The 18,050-nt window shown below is 36.3% G+C and overlaps 3 protein-coding genes across 4 annotated transcripts; 2 read left to right on the top strand and 1 right to left on the bottom strand.

Moving 5' to 3' along the window:
* Positions 1-8,274: 8,274 nt before the first annotated feature.
* On the top strand, positions 8,275-13,309 carry LOC136235111 (probable beta-1,4-xylosyltransferase IRX10). Its single transcript, XM_066024625.1, has 8 exons — positions 8,275-9,473; positions 9,566-9,712; positions 9,794-9,858; positions 10,446-10,515; positions 11,469-11,687; positions 12,373-12,516; positions 12,604-12,739; positions 12,813-13,309. Exons 1-8 carry the CDS (start codon positions 9,099-9,101, stop codon positions 13,040-13,042), a joined length of 1,386 nt encoding a protein of 461 aa, XP_065880697.1. The 5' UTR covers positions 8,275-9,098; the 3' UTR covers positions 13,043-13,309.
* A 294-nt stretch (positions 13,310-13,603) lies between these two features.
* Positions 13,604-15,120, top strand: LOC136235114 (psbP domain-containing protein 4, chloroplastic). 2 transcript variants are annotated; one of them, XM_066024628.1, is made up of 5 exons: positions 13,607-14,074; positions 14,180-14,283; positions 14,385-14,496; positions 14,566-14,793; positions 14,881-15,120. In XM_066024628.1, the coding sequence occupies exons 1-5, from the start codon at positions 13,789-13,791 to the stop codon at positions 14,943-14,945; spliced, it is 795 nt and encodes a 264-aa protein (XP_065880700.1). In that variant the 5' UTR covers positions 13,607-13,788; the 3' UTR covers positions 14,946-15,120. The 2 variants fall into 2 exon arrangements, with proteins under 2 accessions (XP_065880699.1, XP_065880700.1); XM_066024627.1 differs by having other exon boundaries at positions 13,604-14,074; positions 14,385-14,793.
* A 149-nt stretch (positions 15,121-15,269) lies between these two features.
* On the bottom strand, positions 15,270-17,296 carry LOC136235110 (pentatricopeptide repeat-containing protein At3g21470). The gene has a single exon (XM_066024624.1). The coding sequence runs from the start codon at positions 17,103-17,105 to the stop codon at positions 15,546-15,548; it is 1,560 nt and encodes a 519-aa protein (XP_065880696.1). The 5' UTR covers positions 17,106-17,296; the 3' UTR covers positions 15,270-15,545.
* Positions 17,297-18,050: the final 754 nt, after the last annotated feature.

Here is an 18,050-nt window from a genome sequence, read left to right as displayed (position 1 = left end):
TTGATGAACTTACTCAGGTTCTGGATACTCCCCCCATAAGAGTTGAGCTACTAATGATAACATTCAGAATGTTAAAAGATTGAATAGCAAAAATGATATAGTATCAGAGCCAAAATTATATATAAGGGTAGAAAAGAATCAGAGATGAATATCAAAGCTTGATATAAGTCAGAGTTTTAAAGTTCTTTTGAAATGTTTCTTAATTATCTATCAAAGCATGTCAACATATCATAGGCATTTCAGAAGTGTATTAAAAAAGAATACATAAGTATTACATCAATAGATTAAGCTAAACAGCTTATAAGCCTACCTCTCGAAGACCTATAACCTATTTGGTTGATTTCGGAGGTTTCCATCTGTTTTCTATTGGCCGTTCCACATAATCACACACAAAAAATGGCCAGTTAACATACTACTACTATTGAGAAACAAATAGATTGTCAAAACAACATTAAAGAAACAAACTCAAAAGAAATGTGTTTCATAGTTCCAACAACTGCGAAACATGGTATACAACTGCGATAGTCGTAGTCCTTCGCAGTCATGTGAACTGTGAACTTTATTCTATAAGACAATAGCTTCACAGTTTACGATCCTACGAAGCAAAATCGTAAACTATGAAGCGATCAGATAAGATAAATATCCAAATATCATTATATAGAGGTGCAAACTAACTTAAAATACAATACTAATTTATACAAAAGAATTTATGTATGTAAAATCAATAAAATACTTACATGAAGAGTTTGAATCTTGGATTGCTGTATGCAATTGAAGTTGGATTGCAAACAAGAGTGGATACAGGGGGCCCGGACCCCCTCCGGCCGTTCGGAACTACCATGACCACGAGTAGTTTCGTCTCATGTCTCAATAAAAATTGAGGCTATGGTGGTTTCGGTCTTTTATCTCCAAGAAATTTAGACCATGTGCTGAATTAGCACCTCCAAAATTGACCCAAGTCATGTTAGGCGTTCTCTAAATCCAAAATTCTAATTTTTTTTGGCATGTTAGGCCTCCTTAAATCCAAGATTCTATTTTTTTTGATTTTTTTCTATTAAACAATTTTTTTGATATGTTAAGAATCTTAAACACAATGTAGCTTAATTTTGAATTTTTTTTTACATTGATACTTAAAAATTGGTTATGGACCACTTAGATTATAATACGTATATATACAAAAAAATTGAACAAGTTCGATTTAGCAAGAAAATATTTTTTTTACACACCACGTGTAAAATCGCCTCCTCCCAACCGAACAATCTAGTATTCGTCACAGATTGCAAATGACGAGAAGTGGAGTGAAATGATTGATTAAATTGTTATATATATACTAAGGGTGTTGTGGAAATTCTAATTTAAAAGCGTATAATCTTATAATGGGTAATGTAATGCGTCTAAATATGTAAATGAATCTCTCAATGAGACTGGTTTTATAATTTACCATATGTTTAATCGGGATTAACTATCGATTTAGTCAATTTTCTATTGGATTAATTACAAATCTAGGCCTTTTTGAAAGCTCATTTACATATTTAGTATAGTTTCCACATGTCACGTCCGTGTCTAAAATTAGACGATATAGATTTTAAAGCATTAATTAATTATTATTTTAAATGTATTTTTGAGTTTAATTTAATATTTTTCGGTGTAAATTAAAAGTTTAGAGTTAGTTTTAAAAGAAATTAGAAACACGAAGGACCACAATGAATATTTTTTTTATTCAAATGCAAAGTCATATACATTGAAGTCTAATTACATTTTATATTATTATTTGAATTATTATTATTATTGTTAAAATAATTACATTTTATATTATTATTATCATTATTACTATTAAAACTAATTAAGAAACAAACGTGGCATCTATCTAAAGAAATAATAGAACAGTTGTTGAAATATAGTACAAACACTTGTCTAAGGATTAATTAATATTTATCTACATAATGACACCTTGCAATAGAAATTAGCTTCTTTTGGTTATAAATGAAAAAAAATGAATGGTTTTGATTGTGTAAGAAATGAGAGGAAAAAAAAGGCTTTATATTCATCAATGTTTTAAAAGAAAATTTAAAACGTACTGGTTTTCTTTTTGCAAATAAAATGATGGAGATTTTCATTAAAATGGTATAATTTTTAAAGAGCAAGAATAACAGAGACTTTCTATAGCGTAACACTTTGTGTGAACGGGTTAGAAGTTGTAATAACGTGTCAAGCTTTTTGACAGTCTACAAGAGATAATATTATTTTCTATTTTCTCTTTACTAAGATTCTAATTAGACAGTTTTATAACTATATATTAAAATAGACGATTCTTAGAAGGTTCGGTTACGGAAGGAATTGACATTAGTTTATTGTTAAACTGTTAAAAGTTAAGTTTTAGATATTGAGAAAATTGTTCGGAGCTTGAAGATAATATCAACATTAATGAGATTTTAGCCGAGTAATGAGTTTAAAGGTACATTCGGTCCAAAATAACTACGTCGGCCGATTTAAAATTACTATCTCAGTGACCGAAAATAATCCAATAAGAATATTTCGATAATTCTAAATTCTATCAATAAAATATTTTAAGCAACTTTAATAGTTAGAGTTTAAATATGTTGAAAATAGAAGGACTAATACTGATGTTTGCCAATTAAAGTCGGTATAAAGTCGAATATAAAATTTCTACAAAAATTTGAACATAAAATTAGTTCAAATAGACTTATGATAATATAACGAGCAATGTTATCAGAACCGGACCGGACATCAAACCGGATTGATGACTGGGTCACGGGTCACTTGGTCGGACCGGATGGCTCGGATTGGTCGAACCGGATGACGTAATAAATAAATAAATAATATTTATATATATTAAATATATATAATTAATTTAAAAATATTTTTATACATTATATATATCCAAAATAAATTATAAACAACTTTTGGTTTGTTATTTTTTGTTAATTTGAGTCTTAAATATATAACGAATAAATTAAATTCAGACTAAATTGAAATATATCAACGTATTCTATGCCATAAGATCTTTTTGAAAATATATTATAAACTCAAAACGGACAAATTATGAATGAGAAATTAATGCTCAAAATGAACTACTTGAAATGGTTTGGAAGAAGATAAAATGAAATTAAACACTTACATCCCACATAGGAAAGAAATGAGAAACTTAATTAGTTTATAAGTAAATGGGCTTTACAAGCCTTTAACCAATTACTAGGGAAAATGCTCTCTCACGCGCAGGGGGGTGCTATCGGGTTAGGGGCGCATCCGCACGACGTGGACGACGCGAATGCCGCTCCAAAATATGGTTCCGTAACTTGACCCCCCTTTTAAATTTTTTCAGCACAATTTATTTTTTTCCAAATTGTTAATTCCAATTTTTTTTCAGCACAATTTATTTTTTTCTAAATTGTTAATTTCAATTTTTTTTCAGCACAATTTCTGTTTAATTCCATCCTGCCCAAAATTTCACACACAGCCCACCCCTTCAAATTCAACCCGCCCCCCTTTATTACAGCGGCTTTTTTCCTCCTTCCAGAGACCCGGGGTCGCACCGGGTCCCGGTCCAATCCCGGGTCTCGTCGGTTATTTCAACATTGAAATAACCGGCCAGGCTCCGACCCCTTTTAAATTTTTTCAGCACAATTTATTTTTTTCCAAATTGTTAATTCCAATTTTTTTTCAGCACAATTTATTTTTTTCTAAATTGTTAATTTCAATTTTTTTTCAGCACAATTTCTGTTTAATTCCATCCTGCCCAAAATTTCACACACAGCCCACCCCTTCAAATTCAACCCGCCCCCTTTATTACAGCGGCTTTTTTCCTCCTTCCAGAGACCCGGGGTCGCACCGGTTCCCGGGCCAACCGCCGGGTCCCGGTCCAATCCCGGGTCTCGTCGGTTATTTCAACATTGAAATAACCGGCCAGGCTCGGACCGGATTCCTCGCCGGTTCCCGGTTGAACCGGCCGGCCTGGTCCGAGCCTGATAACATTGATAACGAGTCTAACGCTATATTCGGTCTAAAATAGCTATTCCGGTGACAAGTTTTAAATTGTTTAAGTAGTTTTGAATACGTTTTATTAAATTGTTTAAAATATTTATATATTTTTGATTTTGATTAGTTGAGGATAAAAATTAGTATGGAATAGACTTATGACAATATAATGGGTCTAACGGTATATTCGGTCTAAATTAACTATATCAATTTATGGTTATACGAAACTATTCCAGTGACAGATAAAAATAAGTTTCAGTTTTAAATTATTCAAGTGGCTTTAAATTTTATTAAAGTGTGTAAAATATTTGTATACTTATGATTTTGATTATTTGAAAAATAATTCTTTATTATCATGGTATTTTGGAAATTTGGGTTGGAAAATGAATTTGACAATCTTATATGAATTGTTTTTGGATTGAGAAAGCTGATTCAGTTGTTGTTAATATTTTTTATTTGGATTGAAGTCCAAATGTGATTTTTATGTTACGATATTTTGAAAGATAGAAAAATGGTTTTGTCCATCTAGGATTGCCCCATCTAGGATTGTCCGGGGTAGGAGTTGTATTTGTAAGACCATATCTAATGGCGGTATGGCCAGAGTGCACGGCTGGTAGTCCTAACGTTAGGCAAGAAACGAGATATGAATGAGATATCTCGATTATTGATATGATTGATGTTATGATAATCTACACGAGTGGAATTCGAGGATGGATGCACATACACAAATTTTATATTATGTTATTAAAATGCTGGATGATTTGATATTTTACGTGTATTTGATTACGAGTTGGTTTGATAAAACGGTTATTTGTTCATGAGCGAGTTTGATAAAATGTTTATTCGATGTGATTTGTTTTGATAAAATGATTTATCTATATAATTAGATAGTAATAAAGTAAATTGTACAATTAAATGATTAGCGTGTCAATCAACGTATCAATTAATGAAGAGAACTACAAAATTTAGGAGAACTACCTAAAATAGGTAGAACTACGTGGCTTTGATTCCCGGTTTAAAGATTAAAAGACGTTCGGGATACGTAGGAAGCTTGATAGAATTATCAAGTCCAAGCCAAATAATTAATTAAACTTTAGGTAGTCCAAATAACTGTTTATCTATTAGAAAATAGTTTGGCTTTCAGACCGTTAGGCATTCGTTATCCTATCTTCCTTTCATACCCGATGTCGTTTAGGGTCGGGTGTGACACCACACTTTTTACCAATATTGACAGTTTCACTTGATTTGGACAAAAATACCCTAACCTTTCTCTTACCCATCTCTTCCCGAAACGATAACAGACATCTTCTCTTTATTCCATTCTTTTCTTTCTTTTCATTTTTTACAATAATTTAGACAATAATCAAGAGAAACTCTGCATATATCAGACAACAATCAAGAGAAACTCTGCATATATCAGTGAAAAATGCTGGGAATTGCAGAAAAGTGATGTATTACGAGATTTCAAACAAAATGCAGAGTCTCAATGAGATGCAGAGTTTTGAAATGTATAAAACTAAACTATTTTCATTTGAATTTGACATATACATCTCATATACATCATTTTACATATTTGATATTGTAATGAAATTGAAATTTAAATGTAGGTAAAACTCATCTGATATATGTAGAGTTTCTCTTGATTGTTATCTGATATATGCAGAGTTTTTCTTGATTGTTGTCTGATATATATGGAGTTTCTCTTGATTGTTGTCTGAAATGAAAAAGAAAGAAAAGAATGGAAGAAGGAGAATATGTATCCTATGTTTTGGAAGAGATGAGAAAGAGAAATATTAGGGTATGAAAACATCTATATTTATAAATGGGGTTCCAAAAGGTTTCGTCCAGCCGACGAGGGGTCTCCGACAAGGAGACCCGATCTCTCCCTATTTGTTTATTATATGCGCGGAAGGGCTCTCAGCACTGATTAGGAAAGCTGAACTGAACAGACATCTACATGGTATCCGAGTACACGGGTCTAGTCCCTCAATCTCACACCTATTTTTTGCAGATGACTCAGTAATCTTTTTCAGAGCTACTGTAACGGAGTGTGTCAAGGTCAAGCAAATTCTTCTCCTGTATGAAGAAGCCTCGGGTCAGAAAATAAACTTTGATAAGACGGAAGCCACTTTTAGTAAGGGGGTAAGCCGTGAGAGCAAGGAAAGCCTCCTCTCCATTCTTAATATTCAAGCAGTTGAACGGTTTACCAAGTACCTAGGCCTTCCGGCGATGATTGGTCGATCAAAGAAAATAATGTTCAAATACCTCAAGGAAAGATTGATGAAACGAATTGGGGGTTGGCATGAGAAGCTGCTCTCTAGAGGTGGTCGGGAGGTCCTTATAAAATCTATTGCTCAAGCGATCCCGGTGTATGTTATGAGTTGCTTCTTGCTACTGAAGACATTTTGTGATGATCTCCAACAACAAATTGCTAAGTTCTGGTGGAGCAACGATCCTAGGAGGAATAGAATTCACTGGAGTAAATGGGACAAACTCTGTATGTCTAAACTGTGCGGGGGCCTGGGTTTCCGAAACTTATATGCGTTCAACATGGCACTCCTTGCAAAACAAGTTTGGAGACTTATTGAGAATCCTAGCTCCCTGTGTGCCCAAGTCCTAAAACACAAATATCACCCTAGGCACAAGATTCTGGAGGCTAACGTAGGGTTTTGTCCTAGTCAGTTATGGCGCAGTTTACTGAACGCTAGACAAATTGTACTTGAGGGATCTTCTTGGCGGATTGGGAATGGTCACCTGGTGGATATCTTTCAGCATCGTTGGGTTGAAGGGGTGCCTTGCAACAGGCCACTAACTCTCTTTCATGACTTGCCATCCCGTAAGGTATCGTGCCTGATAAACTTCGATGAGTTTCAGTGGAAGTCAGAATTAATAGCACAGTGCTTTGCCCCGGAAGTTACAGCTGCAATTTTAAGATTACCGTTGAGCCGTTCTGTTGGGGCTGACAGAATCTACTGGAGAGACACCAAATCAGGTAGGTACTCGGTGAAGACGGGTTACAGGATTGCAATTTCAGGCTTACCTTGCTGGACGGAACAAGCTACATCCTCTATGAATTCCTCTCCTTTCTGGCGGAAACTCTGGAGCCTAAATCTGCCACCAAAGGTTATCCATATGGTATGGTGTGTATGTAAAGAGTATATTCCTTGCAACTCAGTATATTCCTTGCAACTCTATCCTCTGTAGAAAGGGTGTAATTCAGTTTGATAGTTGTTGGCTATGTGGTTTGCCTGGTGAATCAATTATCCATTTATTCAGGGATTGCAAAACTGCAATGCAGATATCCTCAGAATTGCGCGGATTGGCTGTGGCAGATATCCTCAATGACCACAATGCAGGAATTTGCAACTGTTTGTGGTATCCTCTGGATAATTTGGACTGAACGCAACCGATTGGCTCACCAGCAACAACCAATTGGTACAGCTCGGGGCTTGGCGATTGTCAATGAAATGGTGCGCGGTATGGAGGCTACGTCAAGAGTTGCTGCTACAAGACTGGATCAGGTTAATGCAGGGACTGAAGGCGGGAAGAATTCTAATATCTTGTGGCGTCCATTTAAATTGAATACTGATGCAGCTTTTTTACCAAACGGCAGTAGGAGTGCCTTTGGATTCGTCATTCGAAATCACGAAGGGGTGGTGATGCTGTCGGGAGGAGGTCTGATAGGTTCCTCGCTATCTGTACTTCATGCTGAACTCGAAGCCATTGCTGTTAGCTTGAGGTTTACCCGAGATGCAGGTTTCCAGTCTATTACGGTGGCTACTGATTCATTAGAAGCTGTCAAGTTAGTTGAATCAAAGTTCACGGGTCCAAATTGGCTGGGAGCTTTGGTTGGTAATATTCTGCAGATCAGCTGCTGTTTTTTGGGTTTTAGGATAGTTCATGAACAAAGATCTGCAAACATCCCAACACACAAACTGGCTGCTTGGGGATTAAATTTAGTTCAACCGGAAATCTTTATAAATGATTTCCCTTCTTTTATCTCTGAATGTATTCAAGTTGATGTAGTTCCCTGTTCTTCTTAATATAATGCATCTGTTACTGATAAAAAAAAAATAAAAAAATAAAAAGTGTACAATTATCCTTTGCCTAGATATTAGATTGGCATAAAGCCCATTTGCCCCCTAAACTTTACAACTAAAATCAATTATCACCTCATACTCTTCAAATCACCAAATAGGTCCCTATACTACTTGTGGATGGTTAATCAACCCCTTGTCTTAGCTCCTCTGTTCTGTCTTCTTCTCCCTAAGCTTCTCCAACTTGTAATCCTGCCTTTGATTTCTATCTAAACCCAACCTTCCTTTTCTCTTTATTATTTTCTGGAATATAAGTACAACCTCTTTATATGTAGATAAAGATGAAGACCTTGCATTTTCATTTTTTGGGAATAACAATTGGCACCCTCATACTTGTCTAAATTTTAATTTGGTTTTTAATTTTCATTTTTATTAAACTCAAGAAACCAAACGAGTATGCAAAATTCGAACCTTAAGTTATTTTCCATTGGCAGTACCTTCCATCTCTCTGCCTTTGTTCTGACTAAAAAATTTCGTGTTAATCAACTAATATATAGCTAAGAGAAATGATTTTGAAAATCATTGCAGTTGTTACTTTGATTTTTGGATTCGAGATGGGGAAAATAGAGAAAATGTCTAGAAGGGCAAGTATAAAGACAGTCGGAGAAGCCAACGGGAAAGAAGGCAGAACAGAGAAGTTAAAAGAAGAGATTGATTAACAATCTAGAAGTAGTACAGGGACTCATTTGGTGATTTGAGGAGTATGAGGAGCTAATTGAGTTTGATTACATAGTTTAAGGTGTCAAGTGGGCTTTATGCCTACTAGATTTGTAATTAACCTATTTTCTATTACCCTATTGTTTCGGCTAATTTGTGAAGCTCTTCCTTCCTAGCGTTGGTTTTTACTCGCCGCTGTAGTTATTTCCTCAATCCATAGGAAAAGAAATGGCTAAGTAATAATTGTTCATCAGTGTTCACCAAAAAAATAATTGTTCATCAGTCAGCATATGGTAATCGGCAGTTACGGATACATATCAGTTGTGGCTCCAGAAAAGCACCTCCCTCATGGGCAGCTTGAACAACAGAGCTAGAATCTTCACAGCTCACCACCAGACTCCGCCTTGCACGCGCACTCACCAGATCGGCGCCCTCCTTCTTGTCGCCGCCACCTTCCTTCTCACTCGTCTCTTCGACCAGTCATTTTCCACCTGCACTCCTTACTCCTCCTCCAACTACGACTTGTCATCACAGTCGAAGAGCCTTGTCCATGTTACCAGCGATGGATCTCTTATGTGGCCTCAAAGAGGGTACGGAATCCATCTCGCTATTAAGATCTATGTCTACGAAGAGCACGAGATTGACGGATTGAAAGAGCTGCTTCGCGGCAGAGAGGGAAAAATCTCTGCCGATGCTTGCGTTAAAGGCCAGTGGGGTACTCAGGTAATTTAGTTGCAGGTCATTGTAATTGATGCTAATTGTAGAGTAATGCATGTAATTATTACGGCTGTTTCAATTGTGCACTATAATTTTAGGTTAAGATACATAAGCTGCTTCTTAATTCGAGATTTAGAACAAGAAAGAAAGAAGATGCTGATTTGTTCTTCGTGCCAGCATATGTTAAATGTGTTCGAATGATGGGAGGTCTTAATGATAAAGAAATTAACCAGACTTACGTCAAGGTGAATATCCCCCGCCCTTTTTTTTTTCATAATTTACTGAATTGTTTTCTTATTTTGTTTTGTAAATGTTGTTTCCATCAGGTCCTAAATCAAATGCCGTACTTTAGGCGATCTGGAGGCCGTGACCACATTTTTGTATTCCCCAGGTATGTCATTCCTTGTTGACTATTTTATGAATGAAATGGCTGAATGGTTGCATTGTGGTGGAGTTCATTGGATGATTGATCTACATTGTTTGTTATATAACGTTAATATATACTGAATGGAGATATGAAGTATAATTGCTTTCCTTTAAGATTCAAGATTAATATAAACTACTTCATGATGGAAGGAAAGTGAGTTGTAGTTGGCATTCTTAGGAGAGGAAAATTGTGATATTTACTGGCATAGTAGGCTCATATTTAGTTACTGTCATTTTACACACATGCTTGTTGCTTGCGTTTATTTTCTTCTGCCAGTTTTGTATTTAAACATAGAGGGTTTTGCTTATGGAAAGATGTAGGTGGTATGTGCATAGATGCTCAATTAGCATGACTGTCGATTTGCTCTTCATTATTTCCTAAGAATAATTATTAGAAAGGAGGAAGGTTTCTTTATCATTTATTGTTCACATGCTTCAATGGTTTTCCCAAACATGAATAATTGTAAATTTGTGCTGACAAGTTGTTTTGTATGTATGATTTAGACCAATATTATAAGTTTACTTTGTTTGTATGTGTTTTTTGCTTTGCAGTGGTGCTGGAGCTCATTTATTCAGATCTTGGGCAGTGTACATAAATCGTTCTATTATTCTTACCCCCGAGGTATTAATATTTGGTTTTTGTATTAGGCCAAAATAAGACTTTAAATGATTCGGTTTTGTGAAATCAGGAACTCAGTTATCTTTGCAAAGTAGCTCTACTTTATCTCTCACATACGCATACAAAATAAAATATCATCACTTTTTTTTGAGAGAAATAAAATATCATCTTTGTGTTGCGTCGTGCATCCTTGAATTGGAATTTCTTTTGGTAGTTTTCCATATTTTTTGTTCTTATGAAAATCATTTAGGACCTATTAGAAAATAAGTGTTTCTATCCTCTCCAGCATAATTGTTAAAGGCGCACCTCAGGCAAGGCTCAAGGTCCTGCGCCTAATAAGTCCTAGGCAAGGCTCTGTTTAAAAGGCTCTCTCGCCTGAGCTTCACAGGCTCTCCTCAAGCGCGACTCTTCTGCGTTTTGATTAATTATTGGGTTTTTAATTTTTTTTACTGCGTTTTGAGTAAGAGACGTACAGGAGAGGAGCTCCTTCTGCAGTGCGACGCAAGAAACCAACAGAAGTCTGCTGCAATTCTAGTATCTTGGTCTCTGTTGTCAACACTTAACTTCGTGTTTTTGACGTTTAATATTATATTTTTATGTGGTTACAAGTGTGTTTTTTTAGTTCATCATAACTTGTGTCTTAATTAATAATAGAGTATTAGTGACATTAGTATCAAATATTGATAATTATATTTTGTATCTATTTTTTTTTGGTTCTTTTTCTGTGCCTTCTGTTCATCAGGCGCTCGCCTGAGCCTTGCACCTAGGCTCCATCCAGGACCCACTAGCGCCTTAGTGCGCCTTTAACAACTATGCTCTCCAATTTGATGTTCAGTTGAAGCTGATTGGTCTGGTTTTCACTGATGGCCGACCAGTTCATTAAGCCATCTAGTCTTAAAAATACTGATTCATGTATTTGTGTGACTTGAAGAATGTTGCTTTCTGTGTTAGTATAGGGGGATCGAACTGATAAGAAAGACACCACTGCTTTTAATACATGGAAAGATATCATAATTCCTGGCAATGTTGAGGATGGGATGACAAGAAGAGGAAGTACTGTGGTTCAACCTTTGCCATTATCAGAAAGGAAGTACTTGGCAAATTATTTAGGTCGAGCACAAGGGAAAATTGGTCGTCTTAAATTAATAGAGCTTTCAAAGCAATATCCAGATAAGGTATATTATATTCATTGAGTCATTCTTGATCATCTCTATCTCCATGTGCAGAAATTAAAGTTGACTAATGTTAACTTAAATGCAGCACTTAAAATTAATACATTAAGTGCTTATTTCTTTGAAAGCCAACTGGCAGGTGAAAGTAACTATTTTTTATGCATCCGACATTGTCCACTTCAGAAGTCTTCTTCTCCGATCCTTTATTTCCCACTTATGAAGTGTACTTGGTTGGATGCATATAAAAGAGTTTAAACTTTCACCTGCCTGTTGGAATCGAAATTAGGTTCTCTACAATAACTCTGATGCTTATCTTCTCATTTTCTATTTTGGCTTTCCAAAGAAATTTTTAACCTGTTGGAATCTAAATTAGGTTTTATACAATAACTCTGATGGTTATCTTCTAATTTTCTATTCTGGCTTTCCAAAGAAGATTTTTAATTTGCAGTACATTTCTTCATCATATGCACTGGCAGTTATTAAAGCTGTGATTAAATTGGCAAGACCACACGGTGCTCATGTGTTCCTTAAGCTGGCATCTTAGGGAACATCGCTAGATGTTCATGTGTAGTCAGAACAAATGAAAATTACTGTTATAGCCATGCAAACTGTCAATGATGATCATTTTAATTCCTCATGCTTGTTTATGAAGTGATAATAACATTATGTATTTTTACATTGTGAACAGTTGGAATCTCCGGAGTTGAAGTTCAGTGGCCCTGACAAACTTGGGAGGTTGGAATATTTTCAACACTTAAGGAATGCCAAATTCTGCCTTGCACCACGCGGAGAGTCTTCTTGGACACTTCGGTTTTACGAGTCATTTTTTGTGGTCTCTTTCTCTCCCATTTTCTTGTCTGTTTTTGCACACTAGTGATGATGAAAGCTAGTTGATTAATGTTATATGTCTGTTAAACAGGAGTGCGTCCCAGTTATATTATCAGATCAAGCAGAGTTACCTTTCCAAAATGTTATTGACTACAGCCAGGTTTCAATTAAATGGCCATCTACCCGAATAGGCCTTGAACTTTTGGAATACCTGCAATCAATACCAGGTAAAAATCAGCAAACATATTAAACAATCTTCTCAAGAATGAAGTCATGAAAGTTATGTTGTTTGTGTCCCAGATGAAGATGTAGAAAGAATGATAGCCAATGGAAGACAAGTAAGGTGTTTATGGGTATATGCTCCTGAATCAGAGCAGTGTTCTGCTATGCAAGGAATAATGTGGGAACTTCAGAGAAAAGTAAGGCAATTCCACCAATCTACTGAGACTTTCTGGCTGCACAACCAAACCACTGTGAACCGAAATTTGGTTGAATTCTCAAGCTGGAAGCCTCCCATTCATTTTCCATGAAAACTAGTGCCTATTGGAATCACTTATGAGTACTTGTATATCTGGGTGCTTACTGCGGCTGTAAAATTTCTATATTTTTGTCAATGCCACTAAGTCAGGCTGTAGAACGTTTTTGTAGGGAGTTAAATTTATATGCAATGTGTAGGGTTCTTGACACACCAACGTAGAGAAACTGTATGATCATAATGGCAAATTGTATTATACGGAATTACACAGGTTTATTGATTCATTCTTCTGATCTTTTTTATGAACTTCAGTTATGCCTTTGCCTTTTTCATCTTTGGAGCTGTCTTTGATTTCCATATATGGTGGAAGCCTAATATGCTATACTATAGCTGCAGTTTTAGAGAATTTGTTTTTGGGCTTTTGACAAAAGATCGAATGAAAAGCAAATTGTGAGATGGGGGCTGCCTTGTATTTTCTTCTAAATCGTAACTCATGCTGACGAACCAAGTCAAATTACTAATTTATACTTTTTTTTTTTTTATCTCGAATTCCATTACTAAATTACTAAATCATCCTCAATTGTTTAAATAAGAAGAATACCCGTCATAAAAGATATAAGAATGCCACGCGTGAAGTCAGAATCACATATTTTCATACAAAAAAGAGAGCACAGTTATCGCACATCACATCCACAAAACAAAACCAGCGCTTGTTAATCTCAGATCTTCTCACGAATTCTTGTGCTGGAAAGTGAGTATATACTATACTCTCATCTCTAACTCGTGTCAAAGGTGTAGGAGATGGGAACTAGCTTGTTCAGTAGCTGTAGCTTTCCAAGGATATACCATCATCATCAAATACTTGCTTATTCTTCAACAGAAAGTGGTATATGCAGAGCTAAATCAACTGGCCTTGTGGAGGGAGAAAATGAGAAATTTTCAGAGAGAAGATGGGTTTTGGTTTCTGGTATTTCATTGGTTTCATCTGCAGTTTTGAGATTTCCAATAGAGGGATTGGCAATGGCAGCTGTGAAACAAGGCCCTCTAGCTGGAAGGATCCCTGGTTTATCTGAACCAGACGAACAAGGTTAGTTTTCATTTTTCAACTTATAATATAGTTCCGTCCTTTAATACCTTTGAGAGGTGTATTTCTTCATTTAAGAAGTTGATTATGCAAAACATGCTCAGACAGGGTGGAGGACATATCGCAGGCCAGATGAAAAATCAGGGGGCCATGGTGTGGGATGGAGTCCAATAATCCCTTACTCCTTCAAACTTCCTCAAGATTGGGAAGAGGTAATCCCATTGCCATTATCCCTTCAAATCTCTTTGCACCTCTTTTCAACTCCCTAAATTAATTCTCTGTCTGTCTGTCTGTCTGTCTTTGTCACGAAAAGGTTCCAGTATCAATAGCTGATCTTGGTGGCACAGAGATTGATTTGAGATTTGCCAGCGCCAAGGAAGGACGCTTATTTGTTATTGTTGCACCTGTTCTAAGATTTGCAGATAGTGAGTTTCAATTCTTTGATTGCCTCCTCAAATTCCTCTTTATTATGTTGCTATTTATTTGTTTTGCAGATCTGGGTGACAATGCCACAATTGAACGCATTGGACCTCCGGAGAAAGTGATCAATGCATTTGGGCCAGAAGTGATAGGAGAAAATGTTGAAGGGAAGGTTCTGAGTACTGATGTAACACAACATTCTGGAAGAATGTATTACCAGTTTGAGCTAGAACCACCTCATGTACTAATCACTGCAACTGCTGCTGGAAATCGCCTCTACTTATTCGCTGTAACTGGGAATGGTAAACGAGTTATAAATCTTCTTGTCATTAGCCATGAATTGTTTTGTTGGCTATATGAATTAACCATACTTTCTAAAATAATTGCAGGTCTTCAGTGGAAAAGGCACTACAAGGACTTGAAGAAAATAGCCGAGTCATTCCGTGTGGTCTAATTCTGAATTAGTATGCAACTCATTTATGTAATATTCAGGCAAAACAATGAATAGATAGGGAGAATGCCCTGACTACAAAACTACTTATTTAATATCTCCTTTCAGACTGAACAAAGTGTATTTATAATGTATCAGAATCATATTTACAAAATATATAATCAATACTTCAGATGAACTCTCCCGAGACTATGTGCAGTGGCTTGTTACATTTCTAGTTCTAGCTGCTTGATCATTCCATCTTCATCTCATAGTCAGTTGCAGAACATCTGGGTCTCACCAAAGCCTGAAATTTGGAAGCCTAAAGAACCAAGGGAACTCTTAAGCAATCATCAATGGTTCGTCACAGTTCCAGAGTTGGTTTCTGCGTTTGATTATGTGTTTCCCTATCTTGTTCATACTTCTCTTTCACATAATGGCATATATCAAGGAGAGGCCTAAAATTTTAAAGCCCTAGATTCCTCAATTTTCTTTGTTGTTCTGGGAAAAATAGAGGCTGAATCACATCCTTCACCACTGTCTTTCAGTTATATAACTCGGTTCAGTGTCATTTCACTGAAAAATGGCTATTACTTGACTTAATGCATCCATACCTGTATGAAACTATTGTTCTGCATTGATAAGCATGAGTGAACTTCGTCCGGGAGTCTTTGGAAGCCCTTGATTCATCATTACCATCCTCATTCTTTCAGCTTTCTCCCAACTATCAGAAGCAGCATATATATTTGACAGCAGCACACAATGTGAATCATTGTCGGAATCTATAGTGCAAGGTTGTCTGTTAATCTCTTCCAGCACCTTATTTACCATATTCATATCAGAATGAAGTCGACAAGCTCCGAGTAATGAACCCCAAACTGCATCATTTGGTGTCATTGGCATATTTTGAATCAGATCATAAGCATCTTGCAATCTTCCAGCACGTCCAAGAAGATCAACCACGCAGCCATAATGCTTAATGCTTGCTGCTAAACCGCATTTCTGCATCTTGAAGAAAATCTCTAAACCTTCATCTACAAATCCACCATGTGCACAAGCTGAGAGAAGAGATAGAAATGTTATCTCATTAGGTTTCTGATTTGAGTGTTCCATCCTCCTGAAAAACTCAAGAGCTTGTTTGCACTTCCCATGAATGCCAAAACCTGATATGATTGAATTCCAACAAGCACTGTTCTTACAGGTGATCCCATCAAAGATTGATTGTGCTCTAGTTAAATCACCACATTTTGCATACATGTCAACCAACGCATTCACAATGAACTGATTAAGTTTGATCCCTTTACGACACAGCATTTGGTGAATATCTTTACCAACATTCAACTGACCCAGTTGAGCACAAGCAGATAAAACACCCACAGCTGTAATTTCATCTGGTTCAAAGCCATCTTCTTGCATGTTTCCAAATGTTTCCAGGGCTTCCTCACAAAATCCATTTTGTGCATACCCACAAATCAAAGAATTCCAATTTACTAAATTTTTAACTGGAATTCGATCAAAAATGGCCTTGGCCTCCTTCACATCGCCTATCCTACAATAGCCAGAAATCATGGATGACCAAGCAAAGAAGTTCCTCTCTGACATATCTTCAAAAATTAACCTTGCATCTGACATGCGTCCTTTGGTTGCATAGCCATCAACCATTACAGTCCATGTCACCACATTCTTCAAGTCAGGCGGTACATGGTCGAACATACACCTAGCAGAAATGAAATCTCCAGTCCTGGCGAACCCATGAATCATCTGATTCCAAGTGACCTCTGTTCTTTGAGGCATTTGGTCGAACAAGAATGAGGCACATTTCATATCTCCATTTCTAATGCATCCAAGAATCATGGCATTCCAAGTAACAACATTTCTTTCAGGCATATAATCAAACATTTTACGCGAATCAGACAAAGCCCCGAATTTAGCGTACATGTCAACCAACGAAGTTCCGATGATTAAATCAAAATCAACCCCATTCTTGATTGCCTCACCATGCAAAGAGTTGCCATGTTTAACAATAGAGGCAGAGGCACAGGCCTTGAGAAGAAGAGGGACTAAACCCAGTATGTAAACTCCATTGAAGCGAATTTGCTTATATACAAGAAAGGCATCTGTCACTGATCCTTGGAAGATATGTTTCTTTATAAGCCAATACCAATTTGGTTCATTTGGTCTCATCTCAATTTCGCAAACAACTCCCTACTATCCCAACTTCTTTTATAAAATGTTTTTTCAGATGTTCATTGGATTTTTTTATAACATTTCGACTCTTTCAATTTGAATTTTCCTAAATATAATAAGTTAAATTGACAACTCTTCAGAGTAATTATCATGCCAAAATATAATCCAAGTGAAAATTGTTAACTGAAGGAAAAAATTGAACTCACCAAACAATTGAAATATCTGAAACCCTCGGTATGAAAATGAAAGATATCAAATCCCACTTGGAGAAGGGTAAATTACAAAACTAGGTCAAATGGAAGGTCCATTTACCCAACCTACTACATATCTAAAATGTTTTTGTATGACTTTCCCATAATAATCCTAACCTTCCCACTTCCTCCAACGCGAACGGTCGCTCACCTCTTCTCCTTGGTTACGCAAAACAGTTGGCTCCTCCATTAATGATTCCAAGACTTTTGATCTTCCTATCTTCCTTTAAATTACACGAAATCTGCACCATTTCTCCAAATCACAATGTATTTCTCTTTTTCCTCTTTTCATCTCTTGATTCTGCAACTTCCTAATCCTAGAAAACAAAGCCATGGTTCTTCATCTTCCTGTTCCTGCTCGTTACTTGGTTTCTTTCTTATTATTACCATCAATGAAATGGTTATTCTACGTTATTTCCATCGTTTTTTTCCAGTTTATCATATTGTTATTATTGCTTTTAAGGGTGAAAGGCGTGAAAAATGTAAGTAGCTGCTGTTTCTTCTGCGTTTTTCCAGGAAATCACTTCGCGTAGTCGATGATTTCGCGAAGATCTGCGAAGAGAAAGAGCTTGAAACGTGTCGATCTACTTCGCGAATCGATTAGTTCGCGAAGTCTGCGAGTAGAAAAGTTCATGATTTCACTCGTAGACTTCGCGAAAGCATCGATATGCGACGTAGATCGTCACGTTTC

This window comes from Euphorbia lathyris, chromosome 7, assembly GCF_963576675.1.
Source record: "Euphorbia lathyris chromosome 7, ddEupLath1.1, whole genome shotgun sequence".
Lineage (NCBI taxonomy): Eukaryota > Viridiplantae > Streptophyta > Magnoliopsida > Malpighiales > Euphorbiaceae > Euphorbia > Euphorbia lathyris.
The sequence above is the reverse complement of the archived record's forward strand: the minus strand, read 5'-3'. Positions and strand labels throughout refer to the sequence as shown.